The sequence below is a fragment of the Panthera pardus genome, unplaced genomic scaffold (genome assembly GCF_024362965.1).
Source record: "Panthera pardus isolate Hobbes unplaced genomic scaffold, ASM2436296v1 HiC_scaffold_6, whole genome shotgun sequence".
Lineage (NCBI taxonomy): Eukaryota > Metazoa > Chordata > Mammalia > Carnivora > Felidae > Panthera > Panthera pardus.
The window spans coordinates 21,085,467-21,113,320 of NW_026526991.1; the positions used below are offsets into that span (position 1 = coordinate 21,085,467).

At 41.4% G+C, this 27,854-nt stretch overlaps 1 protein-coding gene across 1 annotated transcript in view; it reads right to left on the minus strand.

Annotated features, from left to right (window-relative positions):
* SLC17A8 (solute carrier family 17 member 8) overlaps positions 1–27,499 on the minus strand; it is a 48,338-nt gene extending 20,839 nt beyond the window's left edge. Inside the window, exons 1-4 of the mRNA XM_053895300.1 lie at positions 26,785–27,499; positions 11,259–11,511; positions 3,790–3,908; positions 1,613–1,727 (exon numbers count right to left, since the gene is read on the minus strand). Of these exons, the coding sequence (XP_053751275.1) occupies positions 1,613–1,727; positions 3,790–3,908; positions 11,259–11,511; positions 26,785–26,885 (588 nt within the window). The 5' untranslated portion in view covers positions 26,886–27,499. The remainder of the gene's footprint in view (positions 1–1,612; positions 1,728–3,789; positions 3,909–11,258; positions 11,512–26,784) is intronic.
* Between the last annotated feature and the right edge of the window lie 355 nt (positions 27,500–27,854).

A 27,854-nucleotide genomic window follows, 5' to 3' on the forward strand; every position in this document is an offset into this window, starting at 1 on the left:
TAAGTTTATTTATTTATTTGGAGAGAGAGAGAGAGAGCACAAGCAAGGGAAGGGCAGAGAGAGAGGGCGAGAGAATCCCAATCCACATTGTCAGTGCGGAGCCCCAATGCAGGGCTCAAACCCACTAACTGTGGGATCATGACCTAAGCCGAAATCAAGAGCCAGATGCTTAACCAATGGAGCCACCCAGACGCCCACAACCTACGTTTTTTATCATAATTGGTGCATGTATATTCTAACAGGTTTTAGAAAAAAATGTAACTGGCACATCAAACCCATGATTTCAAAGATATTGTTGCTTATGATGAGGTTCTTTTGGGGTGTGGGTTTTTTTTTAATGAATTGATCTAGGGAAACACTGTAGGTAAATAATAGTACAAATTGTATATGGATATGACAAAAGTGACAAAGGCTAGAGGTGAATGACTGAGCTTGGGAAACACTGCTCTACATCAGGGCTTGAGAAACTATGACCTGATTTAGCACACCATCCGTTTTTGTACTACTCATGAGGAAGGACTAGTTTTCACATTTTTTTTCTCAACTCACATTTTTATTTTCTTATTTTTTATTTTTTCATTAATTTTTTTTTTAGAGGTGCCTGGGTGGCTCACTTGATCAAGCATCTGACTCATGACTTCAGCTCAGGTGATGATCTCATGGTTCATGGGTTTGAGCCTCCCCCCCCCACCCTCTGTTGGGCTCTGAGCTGAGAGTGCACAGCCTGCTTGGGATTCTCTCCCTCCCTCTCTCTCTGCCCCTCGCCCCCCACGCTCTCTCTCTTCCTCTCTCTTACAAATAAATAAACATTTAAAAAATTTCTTTTAAAATAAACTTTCTTTTTAATTCCAGGACCGGTAACATACAGTATTATGTTAGTTTCAGTTGTACAATATAGTGATTCAACAGTTCTATACATTACTCAGCATTCATGGTTTTCAAGCGAGTAAAAACATTGAAAGGAGAATAATATTTCATGACATGTAAAAATCATATGAAATTCAAATTTCAGTGTCCAAAAAGTTTTATTAAAGCTTGGCCATGCCCATTTGCTTACATATTGTCTCTGGCTGCTTTTGTTCTACAATGGCAGAGTTGAGTAGTTGCCCCACGGAACATATGGCAAAGTCCAAAATATTTACCTTCTGGCTCTCTACCATGCTACCTCTTTCTCTGAGTTAAATCTCTGTGTAACACTACACCCTGGAAATTTACATATTTACATATTTACAAATTTACATATTTATTAATAAATCCATTTAAATTGCTTTAGCGGAAAGGGACCCTGCGATGTGAACTAAAGGATTTGGGCTGCGGTCCTATCATTTATTAAAGGAAAGAGGTTGGATTAGATTATCTCTAAGATCATTCCTGGCTCATCTGAAATTCTGCACTCTATGAAATGGTTCTTTATTGTGTACAAATTTGTAATCACGCAAGGCATTTTCATTAAAGTACTCATAACTGTAGTCAAAACCGGAGAGTGAAAATAGCAGGACAATGTGGAAGACTGGAAAACTAAGCAAAGCAGGTTTTCTTCAGAAGCTGAATTTTCTAAAGGACCATACTTTATCTAGCAATATCAAAAACCATTAAGGAAAGAAACTCCTACCTCCACTAGACCTTGCAAAATTCTGACACCCATGACACAGCCGTAATGCACTCTGGCTGCAGAAGGGATGAACATGTTCAAGGTTGATGTTAAGAAGATGGCAGCTCCAAAGACCCTGAGGGACCAAAACACTGTATTAGTGGGCAGGCCCACTCATCGATGTGGTACTTTAGTCAAACATCAGGAACGAACCTCACCATGGAAATTAATAGAAAGAGAAATAGATGTTATGTTAGGATCTGGTATATCCCAAGCTGTACTGTTAGGCTGCTTTCCTTTCCTTTCCTTTCTTTACTTTGATACCTGAGCTCATCCCTGGACCAATTACAGACAGGTTTTTGGCAGTATAGGGATGCCCTTCTTGAATGAGGTCCTGAAGCTGGAGACTGACCAACAGGAGGTGAGCTTGCTGGAGATGCACCATTCTGCTTGGTTCTACCCAACTGACTCACTCTATTACCACATGACATCTGCACATTTGGATTGTGTCTCCTGCTTCGCAATTCTGCTCTGACTTTACTACAAGGCCACCCTACCTAAAAGCATGCTGTGTCATAAGATTAGCCAAGCACAAAAGAGGCTGTGTAACTTGCTGCCCAGTGTCATTTGCCTTCTTTGCCCTGCCTGGACCAGACTGTTCTGGGAAAAGAGATCAGGCAGCATTTTCTTCCTTTCTCACACATTAATGATGCCTCAGCACTTTTAACATGCTGGGAAATATTATGTGTGATTTCTTTTTATGGCAGAAGTGTAAGCAGTAAACTCGAGGACCGTATGAGCCAATATTCTATCACTTTTTGAAAAGAATACAATAGATAAGTGACAATGAATGAAAGACACAAATTGACAAGAACATAGGTAAATACAGTCATGCTTGTACATATTTAGATCTTATGGTAGTGACTTTCAAACTTTTTTGACCTTGACCTATAAAATAAAATATATTTTATATTGCAACCCAATACATAATCATATACACAAATGTAACTAAAACAAGTTTCTCAACCACTACTTTGTGTGCAATGAACTAAGATATTTTCTATTCTGTTTTATTTTATTTGATTATCTTCTATTCTATTTTTCTCTCTTTTCTTAGAAAATGCTCATTGGTAAATCACTATATTGCTTTCATTATCATCTAATGAGTTGTGTTTTAGAGTTTGAGAAACACAACTTTAGAAAATGTACAATTCATGAATTCCATATATGTACAAATCACACAGGACATACAATTGGAAAGAAGCTGGAAATATTTAGTACACTCCTTTTCTGCTACATATACACCCTACATCTCCTCCAAGTGGCCATCTTCTTCTGCTTGAATACCTCTACTGACAGAGAACTCAACTGCTCCTTGAGGCAGCTCATTACATCTTGGACACATTTAATTTCTCAAACAGCTATTACAGAATCTCAAGGGCACTGAAGACATCTTGCAATCTAGAGGCAAGCCCCTACTACCCACATGACAAAACCTTTATGGTACAGGACTACATTAACATAGTATATAGGATCACAGAATATCACTTGTCAGAGAGAACTCAAACACAATCTAAACCATGCTTTATATCACAGATGGGGAAACAAAGACCCAGAGAAGGAAGAAAAGTGACTCAGTAGAGGTTACCAAGTGAGTTATTTAGGGCCCAGGAACTAAATAACTGAGTCTCCTGACTCAGATTCAATTGCTAATTTTACTACATAATCACTAAAGGAATTGAAAGATAAATTAAAATTAGACAAGAAAGTAAATAAAAGGAGACTCTTTTTTTTTTTAATTTTTTTTTTTCAACGTTTTTTTTTTATTTATTTTTGGGACAGAGAGAGACAAGCATGAACGGGGGAGGGGCAGAGAGAGAGGGAGACACAGAATCGGAAACAGGCTCCAGGCTCCGAGCCATCAGCCCAGAGCCTGACGCGGGGCTCGAACTCGCGGACCGCGAGATCGTGACCTGGCTGAAGTCGGGTGCTTAACCCACTGCGCCACCCAGGCGCCCCAAAAGGAGACTCTTAAGAACAGAATCATATGGGATCAGTATCTGTGAACCACATCTATTGGAATGCCTCCTGTCTCTCATTCTGCAACTCTAAATTGAGAGCCAACTGTGCAGATTTTGTAAAAACACAAAATCATGTTATGATCTGTACTGCATTCATGTTATGTCAGTTTGTCTTACCTGTTAGCAGCAAACTTATTTGAAATGAAACCACCTGGAATTTGTGTCACAATATAACCCCAGAAAAAAGATCCATGGATAAGGCCCACTGTCTCTGGATCCCAATTAAACTGTGCTGTCTGAAATGAGAAATCAGATATAGTTATGTTTGTAAAAAAACATTTGGCCATCATTTTTCAATGATGATCTTACATAGTAACCCCACAAGGCCCTTCTTTCCTTCCCTTATCCAACAAATATTTCTGGAGGGCTTCTTAGATGCTTGGGATATAGCAATGGATGCAAAAAATTCCCTGTTCTCAATGAGCTTCCCTTTTAGTGAGGGCAAGGAAAGATTATGTACAAACTTAAATACACCCATATGTATTTAGTAATGATACAACTTTTAGGCCATTGAAAATGTGAGTCTCCAGGGCTGGACTCCCTTTCCTTACTTTCTTCCCAAAGTAACTCATTCTTTTCAGACTCCTTGAAAATGTCCCTTCCTCTGAAAAACTCCCCAACTTCCTTTTGAAGTGGTCACTTTTTCCTGCACTTGTTCCACAGACCTCTGTTCTTACAGACATGGCCACTGCAACATGCTGTTCTCAAACTAGCCATTCACACATACATTTCCCACACCGGTGGCAAGCAACTCTAAGGTGGCAGCCGTGTCCTTTTGACTTTATAGCCTTAGCACCTAAAATAAATTCCTGGAAGGTACAAGTAAATATTTGCCAAATGAGTGAATACATGAATGGTTTCATAAAGCATTGGGGCACCTGACTGAGTCTGTACAGCATGCAACTCTTGATCTTCGGGTTGTAAGTTCAAGCTCCAGGCTGGGTGCAGAGATTACTTAAAAATAAACTCTTAAAAAAAAAGCATTGATATCAAAATGTAAGGTGTTCCTATTATGGAGGAAGGGTTCTTAATTATCAAGATAGTATGCCTTATAAATTTTCATCGGTTTGTTTTCCTGTCACAAGTTGTTACGTATTTATTTGCTCATTTATTCAACATTCACCTAGTGCCTCCTGTGTGCCAGGTCAGGTGCTAGATAGTGTAAATACTAACTCAAACAAGAATTGCCTTCGTGTTGTAGGAGATCACAGTCCATGTAACACTGGCCTGTCCTCTATGCTGTATTTCCCATTTTGCCAATTCAGAAGTTGAAGTTTAAGAGCAAAATGGAACTGGGGTGTCTGGCTGACTCATTTGGTGGAGCATGCAACTTGGGGTCATAAGTTCAAGCCCACTCTAGGTATAGATTACTTTTAAAAAAGAATAAAAAAGGGCGCCTGGGTGGCTCAGTCGGTTAAGCGTCCAACTTCAGCTCAGGTCATGATCTCATGGCCTGTGAGTTCGAACCCCGCGTCGGGCTCTGTGCTGACAGCTCAGAGCCTGGAACCTGCTTCAGATTCTGTGTCTCCCTCTCTCTCTGCCCCTCCCCTGCTCATGCTCTGTCTCTCTGTCTCAAAAAAAAAAAACAAAAAACAAAAAAACAAAAAAACATTAAAGAAAACAAAAAAAGAATAAAATGAAAGTAACAATCATTAATTCAAATTAGCTCAGTAAATTTTTATTTTATGCTACTATGTGCCACACATTGTTCTAGGCACTGGAGAAGACAGTGATTGCTGTTCACAAAGATGCCAGTGAGGACAGAAGATAGTAAACAAGTACAGACTGTGTTAGATGGTGATCAGGGATGAGGAGAAAAATAAAGCAGGGAAGGGAACAGGGAGGGCTGGATAGGAGTGCAGTAGAGTGCAATTTTAGACAGAGGAGCCAGGGAAGGCTTCTTTTGAGCAAAGCCATAAAAGAGAGAAGGGAGCAAATCATGCTTTTCATTATCTGAGAGAACTTTCTAGGCAGAGAAATAGCAAGTGTAAAGGCCCTAAGTTTAGAGGAATAGCAGGATGTCAGGATAACTGGAAGGTAATGAATGAAGGACAGGCGAGTAGGAGTTAAAGTAAGAGAGGTTCAAATGATGAAAGGCCCTTTAAATCACCATAAGGACCTTGGTTTTTATGCAAAAGGAATGGAAACCATTGGAAGCTAGGAGCAGAAGAGGGACATGATTTCGTTAAGGCACTGTCTATATATTTCCTCCCTTCATTCTTATACCTGGAGGTAATTATTGGCTCTTCTTTTGTAGATGAGGAAATTGAGGCTTAGAGAGATTAAGCTACTTGCCCAAGGTCATACAACTAGTTATAAGGAGAGTCAAGATCAGGACCTCTTATCTTCTTGACCCAAAAAACAATGTTTCTTTGCACTACTTGTAGAGACTTGACTTTCTTACTAAGAAGTAGAGATTAGACTTCTTTGCCATTCATTCATGGAATAACCCAAGGATCCAAGACAGAGGGATCTGCCTCATCCAGAAGCTAATTATCACTCACAGTGACCTTTGCTCATATTTTTCTCTGAGGGAATGGTGCTTAGGTCCATTCTCCAAAGGAGATGATACATGACAAAGAGCATGTAGGCTTTCTGAGAACTGATTTTCATCATCTCTTGAACCCCATTAGAATCATAATGGCCCCATGTATGCACCATTACTATAAGCCAACCACCTTGTCAGGTACTGTGTTAGGTGAAGAATGGCCCCCAGATTTACACACAAAATCTCTGGAACCTATGAATGCTGCCTTATTTGGGAAAAGGGTTTTGTGGATGTGATAAAATCAAAGATCTTGAGATGAGTTATCCTGGATTATCCAGCTGGGCCCTAAATCCAATGACAAATGTTCTTATAAGAGAAAGACAGAGAGATTTGAGACAGAAGAGGAGAAGACACACAGCAAGAAGCTCACATGAAAACAGAGGTAGGAATTAGAGTTATGTGTATGTATGTTAAATACGTAACAACTTGTGACAGGAAACCAAGGAAGCCAAGGAACACTGGGAGCCCCCAAAGATGGCAGAAGCAAGGAAGGATTCTTCTGCAGAGCTTTCAGAATGAGTGTGGCCCTGCTGACACCTTCATTTCTTTTTTTTTTTTTTTTTTTTTTTTTTTTGATAGCAAGAGATGGCACGCGTGTGTGAGAAGGGGGAGGACAGAGGGAGAGACTGAATCTCAAGCAGGCTCCATGCTGTCAGCACAGAGCCCGACACAGGGCTCCATCCCACAACCCTGGGATCACGACCTGAGCTGAATTCAAGAGTCACTAGGCCAAAGGAGCCACCCAGGTAACCCAACACCTTCATTTCAAATTTCTGGTCTCCACAACTGTGAGAGAATAAATTTCAGTTGTTTTAAGCCACCATGTCTGAGGTAATTTGTTACAGCAGCCTTAAGAAACTAATATAGGCACTTGATATATCAGCACCAAAGTAACTCATTTGATCTGCTAAGTAGGCCTTTTATTCCCATTTTACAATGAGGGTCAGCAAAGAGTTGCTAGAAATGCCAGGTTCCTGCCTCCTTGCTCACATTTCCTTCAGACAACATTCCCCACCCCTGCCCACCATCTCAGCACCCTGGGCCTCCCTACTCCTGAGTGGCCAATCAGGCTCTCTCTGTCTGTCTCTCTCTGTCTCTCTGCACCTCTCTCCAATCTGAACCCAGAAACTGTACTTAGAAAACATCGAACACTTGAACTGAAAACAAGTCTCATTGGAGTCAAGGCCAACCAAGTACATCAGGTCCCAGGCAAGGCACTTCAGCTTTCGAGTGCAGTGAGAAGCCATGGAAAAGGAGAGAAGACAGTTCATGGAGAGGTCTGGGACAGTAGAGCATACTCAGAGAGAAGCAGATTAGGGACCATGTGGAACAAGGAAGCTGGAGACCTGAGCTAAGGATTTCCTAGTTCCCAGTAGGGTCAGCTCCACTGTCTTCCTGGCAGGGCCTCTGTTTATGCCTTGGAAAGAATTAGGTAAAGACTACTTTTCTGCCCCTCAGGAGGACAGACTAGATTTCAGTCCCACTGCAGGGCACAGACCCCACTGTCCAGGGCACAGACCCCAGTGTCCAGGACACAGACTGCACAAATATATACATCAGACCTGCTTTCTGCTCTTCACTTTCCCCTACAGCCCTACCATAATTCCCTTTTTAACTTGACCTGGTTTCACTGCATTTCTACTCCTTGCAACCAGCAATTCCTGACCAGGACATAAGGGCAATTCATTCAAGGTCCCAGAAGTCAAGTTTGAAACAAGGTCTGGCCAATTCCAAAGCCTATCCTAACTCTTCAGGACTCATGCTTCATGGGAAGGAGTTTGGACTTATCCTGAAGGTGAAAAGAGATGATTGCAAAGTTTCTCAAACATCAGTCATTTATTGCTTGCCATATGCCAGACGCTATTTTAAGTGATTTGCATGTTTTAAAATTCATAATTATTAAACTAAAAATGAATATTCACACATCAGCTAAAACTACGCTGTGTACCTTTGGTAGAATATACGACACTTATTTGCGAGAACTACATATCTATACTGCTTACTTCTCTCTCTCTTTTGAAAATGAGTATTTAAAAATATTTTAGTAAAAAATATCTAGTTTTATCCCCCATAAAATGAAAAACCAAATAAACAAAAATGCCAGCTATTTAGAGCCTTTCTTAAAACAGTGAAATCTTTGTCATCAGGTTGAACATGTTCACCTGATATGTAAGCTTTGTTCTGTTTGAGTGAAAGGGAAACGCCCTGCTATAAATTGGATTTGCCATAGAGTTTCCAAAATGTTACAAACTCCTGTTTTTGAGACCAGAAAAAAATGATGCAAAGCATATTTTAGATCTCAGTCAGTTTCTCTGATACTCCAAAGGGAAAACCATAGACACAAGAGAGCACACACTAGCATTGTTCCTTAGGTTTATCAAAATGTCTTTTCCATATGCCTCAAAGCAGATTCTGTTGACCTAGGCCTATCTTTCCAGGCAACAAACAAATGCAAACCAGCATCTCATTTGATCTGGGCCTCGGCAGACAAGTTTTAATTAGCTGGCCTTGCTCACAAAAGGCTGGGAGAATGCATGTGATACACATCTGAAACTTCACTAATATACGTCATCCTTTATTTAAAAAAATGCATGGCTTGCCCCATCACACTTCTACTGCACTCCCTCCCCACCAAAAAATAAACAACTAGCATATCCTTTTAGAACAAATTCAGCCGTGGTATCAAAAAGAGGCTAGAAGACTCTCCATTGTGCTCTTTTCATCTGGCAGAATAATCTCTTAGCTAAAAACAAAACAAAACGAAACCAAAAAACCACACAAACTTGCAGAGCCATCTAAAAGACTTCTTTCAATGGATCAAAATCAAATTTTCCCAAATCAGTGCTTGGCAGGAACTGTTCCAGGTAATGCTAATAGATGTGGCATGAAAGAAAGTGCTCTACGGTAAAGTCCGGGAAATAATGCATACCATGCACACACATGCCACACACACACACACACACACACCACAATTGGAGTTCTCACAGGACACAGCACAGTAAAGGCCCCCATTTCATATAACACCTTCTTCACAGCAGAGCCAGCAGAACAGTGATTTGCCAAACACAAGTTTGGGAAACTCTGATCTAAATGTTTCTCCACTTATGGGCAAGGACCAGACAACTATTAATGCCTCTCTACAATCTGTATGTATTTCCACATGAATTATTCCAGTGTGTGTGTTCAATACAATGAAGTATGTGTTTATTGGGTATCTACTACACATACATTTTCCTTTCTTTCCCCATAGCCTCCATACTTCTCTAGGCCCACTACTTAAGAAGCAAGCCAGATTGTATCTTTCCAGTGATTCATAAAAACAATGCTTTTAAGTCACATCAGAGTATGCTTGCTTATGACTACAACAGCTTTGGTTTGAACTGTGCCTCCTACTTCCGCTCACTTCTATCCCAGTCCACCAGGAGATCACTGGCTGGACAGCAATTATTCCAGAGTGGATTTGATCATACCACCTTTCTGCCTAAAGCCCACCTACGACTCCCTACATGGTTTAACAGGCTTTACCTGGCCTAACCCTTATTTACCCGGGTGTCTCCCTGTCTTGATGTTCACTCTAATGCTCTACTATATTAACAGAGGTCCTCAGCCTGGAGTCCAAGGATGGAATCCTGTTGATCTGTGAACTTGGATGGGAAAAATCATCATTTTTATTTTGACTAACTGCTAGCTGAAATTTAGCATTTTCTGTGATCATGAATGTAGGCAACAAACCACAGTAGTTATCACTACCTGTGACTCTATCACTAGTGGAAATTATAAATCTGTTTGCATCACAACTGTCACCACTATCTTAAACTATGGTTTATACTTCAAACTTCAAAGCTACAGCAATCGTTAGACCCATTACTAGATTTTATCATCTGATGTGTTCATAAAGAAGTCCATATGTCTCTATATCATGAATTTTATTTTTAAACACTTTGAAGGGTGCCTGGGTGGCTCAGTCGATTAAGCGTCCAACTTTGGCTCAGGCCATGATCTCATAGTCCATGAGTTTAAGCCCCACGTCAGGCTCTGTGCTGACAGCTCAGAGCCTGGAGCCTGCTTCAGATTCTGTGTCTCCCTCTCTCTCTGCCCCTCCCCTGCTCATGCTCTGTCTCTCTCTCTGTCTCAAAAATAAATTTTAAAAAAACATTAAAAAAAATTTTTAAATACTTTGACATGTGTCCTATTATAACTAGTTTCCTTTATAATCACATGCATTTTATTGTAAGAATTTAAAACATTGTTTTGACAAAGTGTTTAAAAATCTACCACAGGTTGCCAAAGCGGCCCTGGCTTTGCACAGAAAAGATGAAGATGAAGATTTCTATCTCAGTTCCCAAACACCATCCCCTCTCTCTCTCTGTTTCTTTCCTTCTCTCTCCCTCCCTCCCTCTTCTCTCGGACAGTCTTTAACACATGATATGTTCCTTTTTCTTCACTCTTCTTCCCACCCCACCAAACACTCTTTGTCAATTCCTCCTTATCTTTCGAAGCCAGCCATCACTTCCTCTTTCAAAATATCAAAGTCTGGTGTAGAGTTCTCCTATATGACACCCAGCATTCTGAACACCTTTAGCTTAGCACCAACAGCTATGAATTTTTTTTAAGTGTACTTATTTACTTTGAGAGAGACAGAGACAGTGCCCGGATGGTAGGGGCAGAGAGAGGGTGAGAAAAAGAATCCCAAGCAGGCTCCACACTGTCAGCACAGAGCCTGATGCAGGGATCAAACTCATGAACTGTGAGATCAAGACCTGAGCAGAAACCAAGAGCCGGAAGCTTAATCAACTGAGCCACCCTGGCGTCCCAAACTATGAATTATAATTACTTACTTGTACATCTCTATGAGGGCAAGGGCCCATCCTGTGATGTTCACCATTCTATTCCCCTCACCTTACACAGTGACTGGCAGGTGGTAGCCATTCTAGCCATTCTACATTTTTGTCATATCAGTGGAAGAGGTGCATGCTTTCTTTCCTATAACAAATCATTTGCACAGCTATGGCCAAAAGAGCCCCCACCACATTCTGACCTGAATTTCTGGTTTTCCATCAACATATACAGTGCTGTTGTTGACCATTTCCACAATGGCAACTCCAAGATTGCAGCGAATCCCAAAGGAAATGCAGAATCCCAGCCCACTCATAATGGCAATGATGTAACGCTTGGGGATGCCACAGCAGTGGCAGTTGCAGAGTGGGGGCCTCTGCCTGGAAGTCTGCACTGGCCTTCCTTCTTCATTCAGCTCAGTGTTATCTTCTTCATCATTGGTCCCATCGATTTTTCTACAGTGGAAGAAAAATGGTCAGAGAAAAAAGGCCAGGATTAGAGAAAAAAGTAAGTGTACTAGTCACAAAGAGTATACCAAAGAAGAAAAAGGGAAACCCAAAGTAGGATGTGGCCTGAATTTCTAAAAGTTGTTGTCATTAAAATAAATGATAATGGCTAAAATTACTGATATTCTGGATATTGTATTGCACTTTTATGGGCATTAAATTATTTAAATCTCATAACAACTCCATGATGTAGATAGTGTTATCTTGCCATTATACAGATCAGGAAACTAAGTCATATTAGGTGGGATACAAGTCAAGTCCAAGTCTGTGTCCTCAACAATATGCTTTACTGAATTTCCTGCTGGAAGAGTATTGACAGACTTCAACTATATTGAATGACCCAGCTAACTATCACACTTGACCTTCAATTTAGTGTCACCTAAAGTTTGCTAAAAAGATACACAGTGGAAAATCAACCCATCTGCAGATTCTTTTCTTAGCTAGAGGTAGGGAGGTACATTTTCTCTCACAACATGTACCCAGTTGGTTGTATATCCTTTCTTCCTAGGTGGTTCTTCTAAGGAGGTGATCCTTTGGCACCTTTTAACCGGATGGTAGGATTTTTCATTGACTTCTATAGGTTCAGATTATGTTATGTCAGTTATAGTGAATTTACCCTTTTCTCAAAAAAAAAATAAATAAAAAGTAATTTGGCAAACTGAACACTATGTCAATTATAAAAGGAGCTATTTGTATCTTCTTATATATTGTAACCCTTTTGAGGATGTTGCCATGGCCTAATTAATGTTCAAGTTTTTGTAAAAATGAGCAAACCTTGTAAGTTTCCATGAATATTAAATTCAGTAATAAGTAGCTAATACAATGATTAACAGAATAGATTGAAACACGGAATAATTTTCCCACCAATCCGTAGAGAATATGATCTTGGAAGCTTCTTAATTCTCAAGCAAAATCAGGTCTAAAGTATATGTATAGAGAAACAAGTAAGCTAGATTCAATTCAATTCATCAAGTATTTATTCAGTGAGTACTGTGTGTCAGGCACTGTGCCAACTGTTAGGGAACAATGAAGAATGTGACAGGTTCTCTGCCCTCCTTCATCTCTTAAGCTGATGAGGAAGAAATACACATATACAGGGAGCTATAATTACTGGAAGATGCAGGTTTTATTGAAATCAAAGTGAAGAGCAATGATAAAACAAGGGAAGGAACTTTCAATTTTGACTGAGCTCAGAGTGGTAGCTTAATAAATGTGTGCACACTGAAGAAACCAGAAGAGAACTTCAACAACCTCTCAGTGTACCTATCTACCTAACTGCACTTATACTAATGTATTCTACCTTTTCTTCAGTAATTATCCATGCTTCTACCCAAGGCCAATCAGATCTCACACCCTCTCATCTACTCAAGGATATTGTTCCAGAAATTCCCGCTCCAATATCTCATCAATTATTTTCTCCTCTCTACTAGATCATTCTTATTGTCTACAAACATGCTCTTATTTTTCCCACCTTAAAATTTAAAATAAAAACACTTTCTCCTCCAGCTACCTCTCCCTCCCATTTCTCATCTTCCTTTTTTAGAAAAATTGGAAGTTACTGTCCTCAATTCCTCTCCTCCCATTCTGTCTTGGACACACTCCAACCAGGTATCCCCCAACCTGTCCAAGAAAATTGCTCTTCTTAAGGTCATCAGCTCATTCCAATGGTCCTCAATCTTTGGTCGTCATGTAGCCAGCCTATCAGCAGCACTTAATACAACTGATTACTCTCTCTTCTTTATTTTCTCTCAGGAAACCACACTCATGTGCTCTTCTTCTTAATGCTCTGAGTACTCCCTCTGTTTTGTCCCCTTAGACTGATTCCCTACTTCCTTGACCTATAAGCACTGGGATGCCCAGGACTCAGCCCACAGATCTCTTTTGTTTTCTATTGATACTCTATAGATGACCTTATTCCATCTGTGGGCTTTAGATACAATGCATATGTTGACAGATCCCAATTTTCATATAGAGACTTAATTGACATCTCCTTGGACACATAATCAACATCTCAAACTTAACATACCCAAACTGAGTTTCCCCCAAAAATATTAATTCCTAAGATCTTTCCCATCCCAAGGAATGATAATTTTGTTCCACTGGTTGCTCAGGCAAAAATCTTGAAGCCATCCTGGATGCTTCATTCCTTCTCCACCCCATATCCAATCCAGGAGCCAGTGTGACTTAGCTTGAATATTTACACTTCCACTTACTTAACTGTGTGACTTTGGCCTAGTTAACATGTCTGGGCTTCAGTTTCTTCATCTGTAACCTAGGAATTATAAAAATAGTTTCTTCTTTGTGGGGTTCTGCTCAGGATTGTCATAAGTGGATTATTATATTTAGATCATGTAGAACAGAACTTAACACATGTAAAAACTCAATATATACCAGCTACTTTTATTACATTAATCCTCACAAACATTTAATAGCCCATTCTGATAGATTGAGCATTGATGCCATGTATTGCCATTTACACTGATGTCTAAGAGTCCCAGGACTCTGCATAATGTGCAGCCCCAGTGTTCTCCATGAATTTCTGGCATCAGAACATATATAATTTGAATAGCATGGAAAACTAATGCTCTAATGTTGACAGAGAGTTACTATAGTACTCTTAGTATTTGCTAAAACAGGGATAATATACAACCACACTAATATTTGTATAAAGCAAATTCAGTTCTCTCTCCCCACACTTTCATATCATGATTTCATTATGGTTAAAACAGTTCAGTGAGACATAGGAAGGCTAATACTTCCATTTGGCACAAATGTAACTCTAGTCCAGAAAGCAGGAGTGGATTGGCCAAGACCACACAGCCAGAAGAGGGTAGAGGCAAGGTGGAAAGGTTTTCTCCTGACTATCAGGTCTCCTGGTTCCCTCTCATGGATGTTCCCAGCTTGCCAGGCTATGTTCTGCCTCAGTGATCTTCCTGAGTCACCTTGCCATCTACATTCCATGACTTTGTGGCCCTTGCCCAAGCCACCCTGAACAACCCAAGTAGAGGAAAGAGAATGGACTCTGGAATGAAAGCAACTGAGTGCTATTTCTCCCATGTGCTAGCCTGTGACTTTGGCCAAGCCACTTGAGCATTCTAAGCAATATGCTGGTATTAGTTTGCCAGAGCTGCCATAACAAAGTACCACACACTGAGTGGCTCAAACAACAAAACTTTATTTTTTCACAGTTCTGGAGGCCAGAAGTCCAAGGTCAAGGTGGATCAATCCTTGGTAGGATCAATCCTGGTCAATCCTTGGCAGGATTGGTTTTTCCTAAGGCCTCTCTCCTTGGCCTGCAGATGGCTGTCTCCACATTACCTTCCCTCTGCATATCTCTGTGCCCAAATGTCCTTTTCATATAACACCAGTCATTTGGATTAGGACCCACCCTAAAGACTAATTTTAACTCAATTACCTATTTTGTTTGTTTGTTTAATCTTTGTATTCTTTTGTTTGTTTTATCTCTGCATTCTTTTATTTATTCTTTTGCTAAGCTTTTAATTTTGACTCCAGTATAGTTAACATACAGTGTCATATTAGTTTCAGGTGTACAATATAGTGATTCAACAATTCTGTATATTACTCAGGGCTCATCAAGATAAGTGTATGCTTAATCCCTTTCACCTATTTCAACCATTCCCCCTCCCACTCTCCCCTCTGGTAACCATCAGTTTGTTCTCTATAGTTAAGAGTCTCCCTCTCACTCTCTCTCTTTTTAATTACCTTTTTTTTATTTACTTTTTAATTTACATCCAAGTTAGTTAGCATATAGTGAAATAATGATTTTTTTAATTACCTTTTTAAAGAGCCTATCTCCAAAAACAGTCATATTCTGAGGCACTGGGGGTTAGGACTTCAACATATGAATTTGGGGGGAACACAATTCAGTCCATAACAACACCCATTTCTAAAATGGGCTAATGATCATAGCTATCTCATAGGGTTGTTTTAGTGATTAAATGACACAATATGCACGTAAATTATTTAGTGCAGTGCCTGGTACATAAAAGAGCTTTTTGTAAATGGTAAGTACTACTATTATTGCTAGTAATAAAATTGTTACAAGCTATAAGCTTAGCATTTCTCTATAATCAGTCACGTGCTTTGGATGAAGAGTAACACAGACTAACATTTTAAGGCACCATGGAGTCTTGAGGAGCTTAATTAAAGACAATCCCAGCTGATATGCTCTGAATGCACCAGGATTTTGGCTGGAGTACTACCTTCCCACAGGCTGCTTCCCACCAAACACTGAACACAGAAGGGATAGAAGGCAGGCCCTTTCCTGCAAGAGGTGGGACGCCTCTGATGGGCAACTGGCTCCAGGACTCCCCATTGGTCTTACAAAATCTTCTAGTACTGGGGTGTAGTCTGAGACTCTTTCTACAAAATCTCCCCACCCTTTCCCCTACACAGATAGCATCGCAGTCCAAATGCTCTCCCAGCCCCCCTCAGCTCTTTCCCTATTTTCCCTTAGAGAATCTGTTCCTGTCCTAGCATCTCCTTCTTGGAGGACCTGAACCAACACAAGCACTCTCTGTGTGCATGATGCCATCTTGGGTGTCCTGAGAGTTTCCAGAGAGGACACAACAGTATGGGGGACAGAGAGAAAGGAAAGAGGAGTGTGGTAAACAGGAAGATATACCACAAGGAAAGAAGTGTGGGCTCCCCAAGTAGCAGGACCTATAGCTGCCTCACCTCAATTGAACCACCTCTTACAGCACTCCCCTGAGTTGGAGATAGGATATGGGGAGCTGTGGAGAAGAGGCCTGGGCCCTGGGTCCCAGTTTCCCTTGCTTAAAGTACTAGCAGAGTCACCAGACTTCAAGCCACCATGGAACCAGACCCAAACATGGATCACCCCCACTAGAGGGACCTCCTGAGTTGTATGTGGGTCCTTTGCACAATCTGTTTGTGGCAGGAGGGGCCCACCCATATCAACTGAAAGTTCATTTACACCAGGCTAGGGCCTCAGAGTGAGGTTTGAGTTGTTTTAAAAACAGTTAAATAGTGGAACAAAGATCTATTCACCCTTGCCCAGAAACGAGTTTGTTTGTTTTTCTAAAGAGGAGTGGGGTCAGAAGAGTAAGAAAAAGGGACTCCTTTCTTCGGAAGTGGAGAGCTTTAATTATCCTAAAGAGCTCTTTATCATATTAGGTTTTTATGTGTTTGTCTGCGCTTGGTCTATAAGATCAAAGAATCTTCATTCTTGCCAGGGCAACGTCTGCCTTGTTGTCTCTCCAAATACAGAGAGCTGCTATCTGTGGGCTGCTGGCTTCTTACACGCTAGAGAAGTACAAGCTCACTGTTCACAAACAGTTGTCCAGTAAACAGCTCAGCCCCAGGAGTCTAACTGCTTACTTACTTAAGAATTCAAATGTATCCAGTAATTATGGAGCAGGTTTGGTTTGATTTGGTCTGGTAGGCAGTAAGGTCAACATTTGGAGCACAAAGCAAACAGACTTACAGATCATTTTATGACTTTTAAAATCCATTCACTTGTGGGGCGCCTGGGTCGCCCAATTGGTTAAGTGTCCGACTTTAGCTCAGGTCATGATCTCACGGTTTGTGAGTTTGAGCCCTGCGTTGGGCTCTGTGCTGACAGTTCAGAGCCTGGAGCCTACTTCGGATTCTGTCTCCCTCTCTCTCTCTCTCTCTCGCTCTCGCTCTTGCTCTTGCTCTCGCTCTCGCTATCTCTCTCTCTCTCTCTCTCTCAGGTTCTCTCTCTCTCTCTCTGTTCCTCTCCCACTTGCTCTCTGTCTCTCTGTCTTTCTCTCTCTCTCTCAAAAATAAACAAACATCAAAATAAAATAAAATAAAATCCATTCACTTGCTCACTTATGGTAAGTGTTTATTTTTTTTAATGTTTATTTTTTGAGAGAGAGAGACACACACACACACACACACACACACAGAGCGTAAGCGGGGGAGGGGCAGAGAGAGACGGAGACACAGAATCTGAAACAGGCTCCAGGCTCTGAGTTGTCAGCACAGACCCCAATGTAACTCAAGAACCACAAGATCATGACCTGAGCCAGTCAGACCCTTAACCGAATGAGCCACCCAGGTGCCCCTGGTAAGTATGTATTATGGGCTGAACTGTGTCCCCACGGTTCCCACCTTCAATTCTTATGTTGAAGCCTTAACCGTCAGGACCTCAGAATGTATTTGGACAAAGGGCCCTAAAGAGGTAATATGTTGGACTTGGAGCCTCCAAAACTGTGAGAAAATAAATTTCTGCTAAGTTAGTTACCCAGTCTCTGGTACTTTGTGACAGCAGCCCAAGCAGACTAATGTGGTACTCTAATTTACCTTCCAGAAGGGTCACATTTACTTCAGACTGGTTTTTACACAATCATTAAGTTGCTATTCTACTGGAAAAAGCAAGGGAATTGAAAAATATCGACTACACCCTTCACTAGTACAGGGTGAGGTATTATATATATGTGTATATATAATATCTCCCTTAATCCTCAGAACAATCTTGAGAAGTAGAATTTATTCCTCTCTTACAGCTTGGGAGACTGAGACTCAGAACATTTCAGAAACTTGCCCAAGGGGTGCCTGGGTAGCTCAGTTGATTGAGCATCTGACTCTTGATATCAGCTTAGGTCGTGATCTTACAGTCCTAGGATTGAGCCCACCTCAAGCTCCAAGCTGACAGTGTGGAGTCTGCTTGGGATTCTCTCACCCTCTCTCTCTCTCTCTCTCTCTCTGCCCCTCCCCCACTTGAGTTCACTCTCTCTCAAAATAAATAAATATTTTAAAAAACATTTAAAAACATTTAAAACACTTAAAAAGGAAAAGAGACTTGCCCAAGAGTCACCTAGCTGCAGTGGGTGAAGTGAAAACACAACCCAGATTTGATATCAGGCCTACTTCTAGAATGCTGCAGGACCTAACCAGAAAGCACCTTACAAATATCAAGTGCTTCACCTAAGTAAACATTTTTAAAGGTTCTGAGAAGCAATACTGAAGAGGGATTGAAGGAACATGCTCTAGAGTCAGACAGTCCTGTGTCAAATGCTGAGTTTGGTATTTATTAGCTGTCTGAAATTGAGCAAGTTACTTAGACCTCTCTGAACATAACTATTGTGAGCACTAAATGAGATAAAACTTATGAAGCACTCAGTATCATTCCTAGCACCTGATAAATAATCATGAAATGATAACTTCTTTTTTAATGCCTTATTTATTTTTGAGAGAGAGAGAGAGACAGAGTATGAGCAGGGGAGGAGCAGAGAGAGGGAGACCCAGAATCTGAAGCAGGCTCCAGGCTCTGAGCTATCAGCACAGAGCCCAATGCAGGGCTTGAACTCATGAACCATGAAATTGTGACCTGAGCCAAAGTCAGATGCTTAACCAACTGAGCCACCCAGGCACCCCATGAAATGATAAGTTTTAAAAAAGGGGGGAGGGATTTAAAATCTGACTCCCAGAGCTAGTTTGGGATTTGAAATAGGATCTCATGAGTGTGGCTCTCAGGACGTCAGATTCAAAAAGATCTCAAAATAATGCACCTGGTCAACTCCTACCCAATCAATAATGTCATAGTACCTGTATTTTTGTAATTTTTCAAATTAATATCTCCCTTTTCCAGTAGACTATAAGCTCAAAGTCAGGAGCCAAGTATCCTTAGCACCTAGCACATTTCCACAAATTTTGAAGTGTTAACTTGTTTTTATTTTTCTCCAGGTAATTTCAACCTTTCCTGTCCCCTCATTCAAGGAGAGAGTCAGTTCTTATTACCTAATCAGGACCTGATAAGATAGATCGTAAGGAAAAAAAAAAAAAAAAAAAGACTTGGTCTCTATGGCTTTTTTATTCCAAAAGCCTAGGCTACAGGTGACAAACTGACAGCTCAAAGGCCAGTCTGGCCCACAGACAGGTTTCAGTTTATGGTTTGGTGTGTGTATGGTTTTTTTAGAATTTGGATTAATTTCCAGAGTTTAACGTTTATTTTTATTTTTGAGACAGAGGGAGACAGAGCATGAATGGGGAGGGTCAGAGAGAGGGAGACACAGAATCCGAAACAGGCTCCAGGCTCTGAGCTGTCAGCACAGAGCCCGACGCGAGGCTCGAACTCACAGACCACGAGATCATGACCTGAGCCGAAGTCGGCCGCCCAACCAACTGAGCCACCCAGGCGCCCCTAATTTCCAGAGTTTAAAAATCAGGACAGTGCTTCCAAATAAAAACAAAAATATATGTTCAAATCTTAACCTTCCAGTGCCTGTGAATATAACTTTATTTAGAAATAGGGTCTTTGCAGATGCAGTCAAGTTAAGACGAGGTCATACTGGATCAGAGTGGGCCCTTAGCCAATAACTGGTGTCCCTATAAAAATAGGGGAATTAGCAGATAGACACGGAAACTCTGGGAAGAAAGCCATGTGACAACAGACACAGAGACTGGAGTGATGTGTGTCTACAAGCCAAGGAATGCCAAGGACTACCAGCAGCCTCCAGAAGCGAGGAAGAGGCAGAGATAAATCCTCCTCAGAGTCTTCAGAGAGAGTGTGGTCCTGCTGACACCTTGCTTTTGGACTTCTGGCCTCCAGAATGGTAAGAGAATAAATAAATGTAAGCCATTCAGTTTGTGGTGCTTTGTTATAGCAGCCTTAGGAAAAATTAATGCAAGGGGCATTCTCCCTTGAGACAGGATTTAACATCCTGGCAAAGGCCAGAAGAACTAGTTCTAATGAGCTACTAGTATGGCTCTCAGAGGTTTAGACAAAGTAGAGATGCCAAGAAGAGCCTGGCAATTTCTCTCTCGTTTAAAAAGAATAATTATGTACTAATTTCTAGTCATTATTGCACTGTGGGCAGAGATTGGCCACTCTCACGTTTAAAAAAAAAAAAATGACTCAAGAGTTTCTTGTGGGTCAATAATTGAGCAGAGCAGACTGTTGAAGTGGATTTGACTATCAGTGACTTCTGACCATGAATGACTTCACCCTTTGAATAAGAACATAAAGATAGGGACCAGGAGAAGTCAGGTCATGGTTTAATAAGCATGTCCAACATCATTCCTCTTGCCATTCAGATTCATTTCAAAGAGAGAATAATCAAGGCCAGAAGAATATTCTTCTTTGGGTTCAGGGGCCCACTTTCTCTCCTTTCCTTCTTTGTCCGATAAACCTAAATTATAGGCCTATTTCATTTTTTAATGCCTATTGCAGTGACTACTAAATTTGAGTGGCCCATATAGATGAATTAGTGAGGATTAAATTAGCTAAAATTTTGAGGTCTGTTATTTAGAATAAAAATTCATGACATATTTTCAATGTCAATCAGAATCGTCAATAAATAGGTGTCCCTTTAACCGTTTTTGTTTTTTATTTTTTCAAAAAAATTTTTTGATGTTTATTTATTTTTTTTTTTAATTTTTTTTTTTAATGTTTATTTATTTTTGAGACAGAGAGAGACAGAGCATGAACGGGGGAGGGTCAGAGAGAGAGGGAGACACAGAATCGGAAGCAGGCTCCAGACTCTGAGCCATCAGCCCAGAGCCCGATGCGGGGCTCGAACTCACGGACCCGTGAGATCGTGACCTGAGCTGAAGTCGGAGGCTTAACCGACTGAGCCACCCAGGCGCCCCGATGTTTATTTATTTTTGACAGAGAGACAGAGCACGAGCAGGGGAGGGACAGAGAAAGAGGCAGACAGAATCCGAAGCAGGCTCCAGGCTCTGAGCTGTCAGCACAAAGCCCAAGGTAGGGCACGAACCCACAAGCTGCGAGACCATGACCTGAGCCAAAGTCGGACACTCAACCGACTGAGCCACCCAGGAACCCCAACTGTTTTTGTTTTTTAGGAGAAATGCCAGAACTATTATGGCAGATTGTAGAGAAAGGGACTGAAAGTCTCAAAAAAGGAGATATGCTATATGTATTTACTAGATAAGGCAGAAAACCCACAAGCTAACTATATTCCTCAGGAAGCCAGAGGAACCACATTCCATTTACCAAGGCAATAAGGAATGCAGGGTCATGGGGCCATCAGCACCAGTGAGCCTCTCTGCAGTGGCTGTCCTAGGCAGATCCCGTCTGACAGCAGGGGATACTGTTCCAGAACTGGGCTCCCCGGGGCAGTCAGAACACTAGAATCTGGCAGTAGCAGAAGCCAATGGCAGCACTTCAAGATCAGAGAGAAGGATAGCAAGGTCAGAATGGTGTTTGAGGGGTCTGACTCACAGCAACTGACAGACAAGAGGATGAACACAGAGTACAGACAAAGTGTGAGATGTTTGGGCTGCTCATGAACACACATCACAGACCTTCCCTTTGGAAAGGGAACTGAACGGTCAATGGACGGCTGGCTTGGCTGGTGGATATTAGCCAGCTTCTGCTCTCAGCCGCCCGGTTCTAGAGCAGTGGCACGTGGAGTGGCCATGGTAGCAGAGCTGGAGACTGTGCTTGGGATCCCACTCACCAAGACTGACGTGGCTACCACTGCTGTCAGCACCAAAACCAATGCTGAGTCCCTGCTATGGCACAATCCCTCAGGAGAAACCAGCCTCTTGGTGGCAAACTATTTATGTCTGACTCCTTCCGTCTTGGAAAGAGTAGCAATTCATCTTGAGTGGGTGGGGCTGACATATATTCCATATATGAGCCTGCAAGTCTTGGCCAGTATCACTATCTGAGGATTCACAGAATCCTGATCAGCCAACATGAAATCCCACATAACATCACCTAAGATCAAGACACCCAATTTATGGCAAAGGAAATATAGCAGGGGGCGCATAACAATGGCATCCACTGGACCTACCACAAGCTGCAGTGTGCAGAAGGGTAGCCTGCCAGAGCTGAGGAAGCCTCTTAAAGATGCCACTGAGGTATCAGTTCAGAGAGGAATGCCCGCGAGGATAGAGCACCATCCTTCAGGATGCAGTATGTTCCATAAACCGATAGTTATTGTAATAGTGCTATGTCCCCAACAGGTGGAATACACTGGTCTGAGAAAGAAGGGATAAAAGTAGAAGTAGTCCATTTATCATCATTCCCAGTAACCCACTTCTGGAATATTTCACCTCTTCAATTTTAGACCCACTGGGTTTAGGAGTTCTGATGCCCAAGGAAGAATTCTTCCACTTGGGAATGCAATGAAAATTCTATTAAATATAGTTATAACTGCTGCCCAGTCATGTTGGTGTCCTCAGGCCAAGACCAAAAAGCAACGCCAAAGGTCACCATAGTGGCATGGCTGACTGGTCCTGAACTGGTCCTAATCCTCAGCAGGGACAGCCCACAGTCAATGACTGACTGATGCAGAGACATAAAAGACTGGCTCTTTTGCTTAAAGGGACAACTCAGTGCCAGTTATGCCCCAGATCCTCCCGCTCCGACCCCTGTGCAGTACCTAAGATCACATCTTTGCTTGGTGTTCTCCTTTACTATCCTGATTTACTCCCTCCCAACTCCACCCCCAATAAATCATATCCTAGACTCTCCAAATCCCTGTTTCAGGCTCTGCTTTTAGAGGTAGAAATGGAGCAAAATAAAGCAGGGAAGAGAAACAGGGAATGGGGAAGGGGGGCTTTATCTTTAAATAGGATGGTCAGGAAAGTCTTCCCTGGGAAGGTAACCTTTGATGAGAGACATGAACATGGGAGAACAAACCATCAGTCTATTAGAGAGAAAAGCTTTCAGGGTGAAAAAGATAGGGTGCATCATCTGGCAAAAGAGTAGGTCTGGGAAGACAGTGGGTCTGGGGAGTTCCAATAAAAGTGCAGAGTATGGCTGGAGCAGAATGAGGCAGGGAAAGAAGGCCAGAAATGCCAGACTTCTCAAGTTCCCACAGCCCATGTAGGGCCTTGAAGGCCATTGAAAAGATGCTTGCTTTAACTCTGAGAGAGGTGGGGAACCGTGGGGAGGTTTTGAGCAGAGGAGAGATGTGATCTGACTTTGTTTTTCTAGAATTACCCTGGCTGCAAAAGTGGAAGCCAAGCTGCCTGAGGTTTTACAGGCAGAAAGTAAATGATGTCACAGCAATTAGAACTGCGGGCCGGGCCCACCTGACCTCAGAGCCTGCTCTCACGCACTTGTGTTTATCAATGGAGCACACGGGGCATGTCTGGTGCATATGTTGAAATCACAGGCACTGAGTGTTGAGGATGGACACAACACCCAGGGATTGGTCCATCTCTTTAAAGGGAAGATAAAAATATTTATAAGGAGAGTAGGCACCCCTTCAGTTTCCCTTGGGGGAAGTCTTCAATACTACATACTACAATTGATTAGGAGAAAAGCCCATACTTGCCATAAGATCATTTGGCAATGATCTTATGCCAGCGTTGCTGGCTACGCTGCGGCCCAAGTGACTCCCTAAGCCTACATGAGTCATTAAGTCTCAAGTCAGTAAGTGGGAAGAGCAAAGACACTTAGGTCACATAGTGTAATGAGTAAGAATAGTGGTCATGGAAGGTCTGGTCAGAAACCCAGCTCTGCCACTTATAGTCTGTGTGACCTTGGACAACTTACTTAACCTCGCTGTGCCTCGGCTTTCTCATCTGTAAAATGGTAACCGTAATAGCCCCACCCCATAGGGTTTAATACAAGTGAATGAGTTTACAGTGCCTGGAATATATAATGTTTGCCACTATCATTTTATTACACATAGACAATTAGAGGACACTCATATTGTCATGGAAGTTGAACAAATCTACATGTCAATTTCTAGATGTTAACTTCCAAATTTAATGCCTTCTATGTCATCTGTTCTAATACTGGACTATAAATAAATGTATTCTTTCTTCCTACGCTTCTGAAATATTATTGTACTTTTAGCTGATTAAATTGTCCAGCTCCTTTTTATCAATAACTCTTCCAGGAGTAACAGGAAGGCTAATAATGCCTGACTGTAATCAGCGCCAGGTGCAAACTTCAAATGCTTCCCTATGCATTTGCCACTCCCCTGACTGTGCAGAATGCTCAGTAATTAAAAAGCACCCCAAGAATTCCATTTAGATGATGACTTCAGTATCAAATATTACAAGACATCAGTGAGTTATATACTGCTTGGTAAGTTAGGAAGTCAGAGTTTCTAACTTCCAAATGTTCTTGTTCCTTACAAAACAGAAAACAGTTTCTTCTGATTTTTTTTCCCCATTGGATTCTGCCAACTGGTTTTAGGTGAAAAATTAGCAAGTGGAGGGAATGGTCATTATATACCAGACCCTGGGCAAGGCCCTTTGTATATAAATACCTCTAAGACAAGGTCAACATCGAGTGTGTGGCAGAGTTGGTCTCGCTGGAGGAGCCCTAATTCTGGAGCTTTGTTCAACGACTGCTAGAGCTTAGGGTAAACTTGGCTTGCTGGTCAATTAATGCCTGTTTTTTGTTTTTTTTAACCATCCTCTGTCAATAACTTCTTTCTAGAATCACTGAAAGAAGAAGTTCTAGTTTGGCTCTATTTTTTCTCAAGTCACTCTCCAATTAAGACAACAGTGGTAACATCTAGCATGCATTTTAGTGCATTCTGCATCTCTAGCCCTGTGTTAGCCATTTTTGTATTGTGTCATGATTCAGTTCCAAGGAAACCATTCAGAGTCCTAAACACATAGCTTTGTTTAGGGCTGAGGTCGCACAACTGGGAAATTATGAATTTTGTTCTATTCCTAAGCAAACCAATCTGGCAAACAAAAAGATCTTCAAGGGGATCATCCAATCAAACATAGCAAAACCAGTTCTTACAATAGTCTCTTACCAAAGAAAGTGATTAAATTTCAAAAAAGCAATTCAACTTAACTTTGGAAAGAAAATTCCTAAGTACTTCTTTGTCAAATATTTTATAAACTAAGGTACAGAGCCTGGTGATTATAATGGTGATCGTAGTCAACTCTGGTTTTTATGCCTGACTTTGTCAGATTCCTTTGTCATTATACTTGAATATGCCAATCAAGACACTGTACCTTCTTTTTCCATTTTTAATCAAATGAACACCACCACAGTAAGATGGACATTACCTGGGGAGTGTGCAACACAAGGATAAAACATTCTTCAAAGAAAAAGTCATTATAATCATTTGCTATGTTTGGTTGGTTTATCCTGCTGTCAGCTAGGTTTTTACCTATACACGATAATTCAGTGTAGGTCTAATCGAAACCTTTTCATTTTTAACTTTTAAATTAATGAGGGGCTGACCCCAGCTCTCTTACTAGGAAAGCTCATCAAGAGTGATATAGTGGAAAATTTCATAATGACAGGAGCCCCTGTGTTATAAAATCCAAGGAATGGAATGCATCTCTGTGTGACTAGGAATAGTCCTTTGAATACTAAATTTTTTTTTTCATTGAAGAGATAACATATACAAGTTAAAAGGAGATGCCAGATGGCATTTCACTCATTAGGATTAGAAATAATCATTCAAACATATAAAAATCTTATCAGGAGTATTTTTCACATTTATTTATATCAGAGGGATTAAAGAAGTTGTCTTACCTTGTACATAAGGACTGCTTATTAATTCATCTATAAAACCTAGAAAGGCATTTACTATGTCTATAAAAAAATCACAAATTAAAATGTCACATCAATTCATTCATTTGTGGCACACTCTCCTTCTAATAATAATATATTTAACTTTAAAAAAGATTTATCTTTTTGGTTTGGACAAAAACATTCACTTTAATGATAGTACATAATATTTTCCCATTGTAACCATGTAAGGCTTTTTGTCTTAAATACTAATTTTTAAAGATACTTTCTTTAAACTACTGTGTAACTATTCTTTTCTTTCAAAACCACACAATCAGCAACCCCTCTAGTTTATATAACAATCTAAACACATACTTAATTTTGATTTATGGTGAAAAATTACTAAAAATTATTTCAACCAAAAGTATACAATATAAAGTGGTTCCTGATTTTGTCATTATTATTGAATTAACATGAAATATTATCTCCCTATACCTCTTCCAATTGAATGCCAAACACACAATACGCAATATCACCATCTCTGGTAAGTACCAATATTACCATATAAGCAGAACGCCTATCTCGGTATTTTCTTAATTCAACCCTATACTTTCGATGCATCTTTTTTTTTTTCCCCTCCAGACGTAGCGTGTTGAAGCTGGAAGGGGATCCAAAAGCCATCTATTCTGACCTACCCACTCCTCTTTAAAAATGTGGCTTTTAAAACATGAAGCAAAGCCTCTCAAACATTGGCAATGTGAAACTACTCAGAAATAAACCTAAAGTTTGCATTCAAACTTTACCTTTGTAAAATCCCCAACGAATCTCCCACGGCGTTCTTCACTCCTTCCTTTCCAGGTTTCAAAATTTTTTCTTTGAAGGTATCAAATGCTTTAAAAGGCATTTTGAATGGGTATGGGGGACCTCCGAGCACTAAGAGTCAAGTCTCAGAAACTGTCATGCTTTCTCATTTCCAGCATGGGGACCACTCTGCTTCCCTCGATGAACACCCTGAAGTCAGTTCTCATGGAGGTAACTACTTAAAATCAAAACGGAGATGAAACCCAGCCCAGATCTTTCAAGAGGAGACAAACCGCTCCCCCTCCCCGCAAAAAGAGGCCAAGTACTGTCTGGCTGGGAATTCAGTCCCTTGAAAGCTACAAGCTCAGCAGCAGCCTGTGGCGCTGTCTCTGGCAGCCACTCTCAAGCTGAGCGCAGCCTCACTCCCTCCCTGGGGCTGCAGCTGGAGAAGCTGAAGTGGGCTTCAGCCCACGAGGTGTCCTGAGACCAGCGACAGCAACTGCAGCCTTTCTCCAGCCCCTCCTGCTTCTTCTGACCACATCCCCCTCCTGCCTCACTCAGCCCGTGGCTCTCACGGAGTGATCCTTTCCAAGGTGATGCTATAGTAACCGGCACAATACCTGCCCCTCAGCCGCTGGGGCTTATTAATGGGCTCTCAGCCAGAGCAGACACCCAGGGTGGAGTGTATGAAGCATTTACAAGTCCTCTGCTTCTCTGAGGTCTGGCCTTACAGACAGGCTCTCAGCCACCACATGATGCCTTTTATGCCCCTCGTGGGAAACATGAAACAGTTTTTCTGCCAGACACTAGTAGGGATGTGGTCCTTGGAGGGGCGCTTGCACTCAAGCAGGCTAAAGGCAAACATCTAGGAAGGCATTTATTTTCTCCTGATCAACAGAGCAGGATCCCTCAAGGTGTGGTGTGGGGGTGCCATTGGGACCACCTCACTGAAGGTATCTGAGCTGGTCCTAGTACCTGCTTAGGCTTCTTCACTGATCCTCACTGTCCTCAGGAGAAATCCACATTCTTTATTCTCTATCATGGCTCACAAGGCCCTCCATGGGACCCCAGC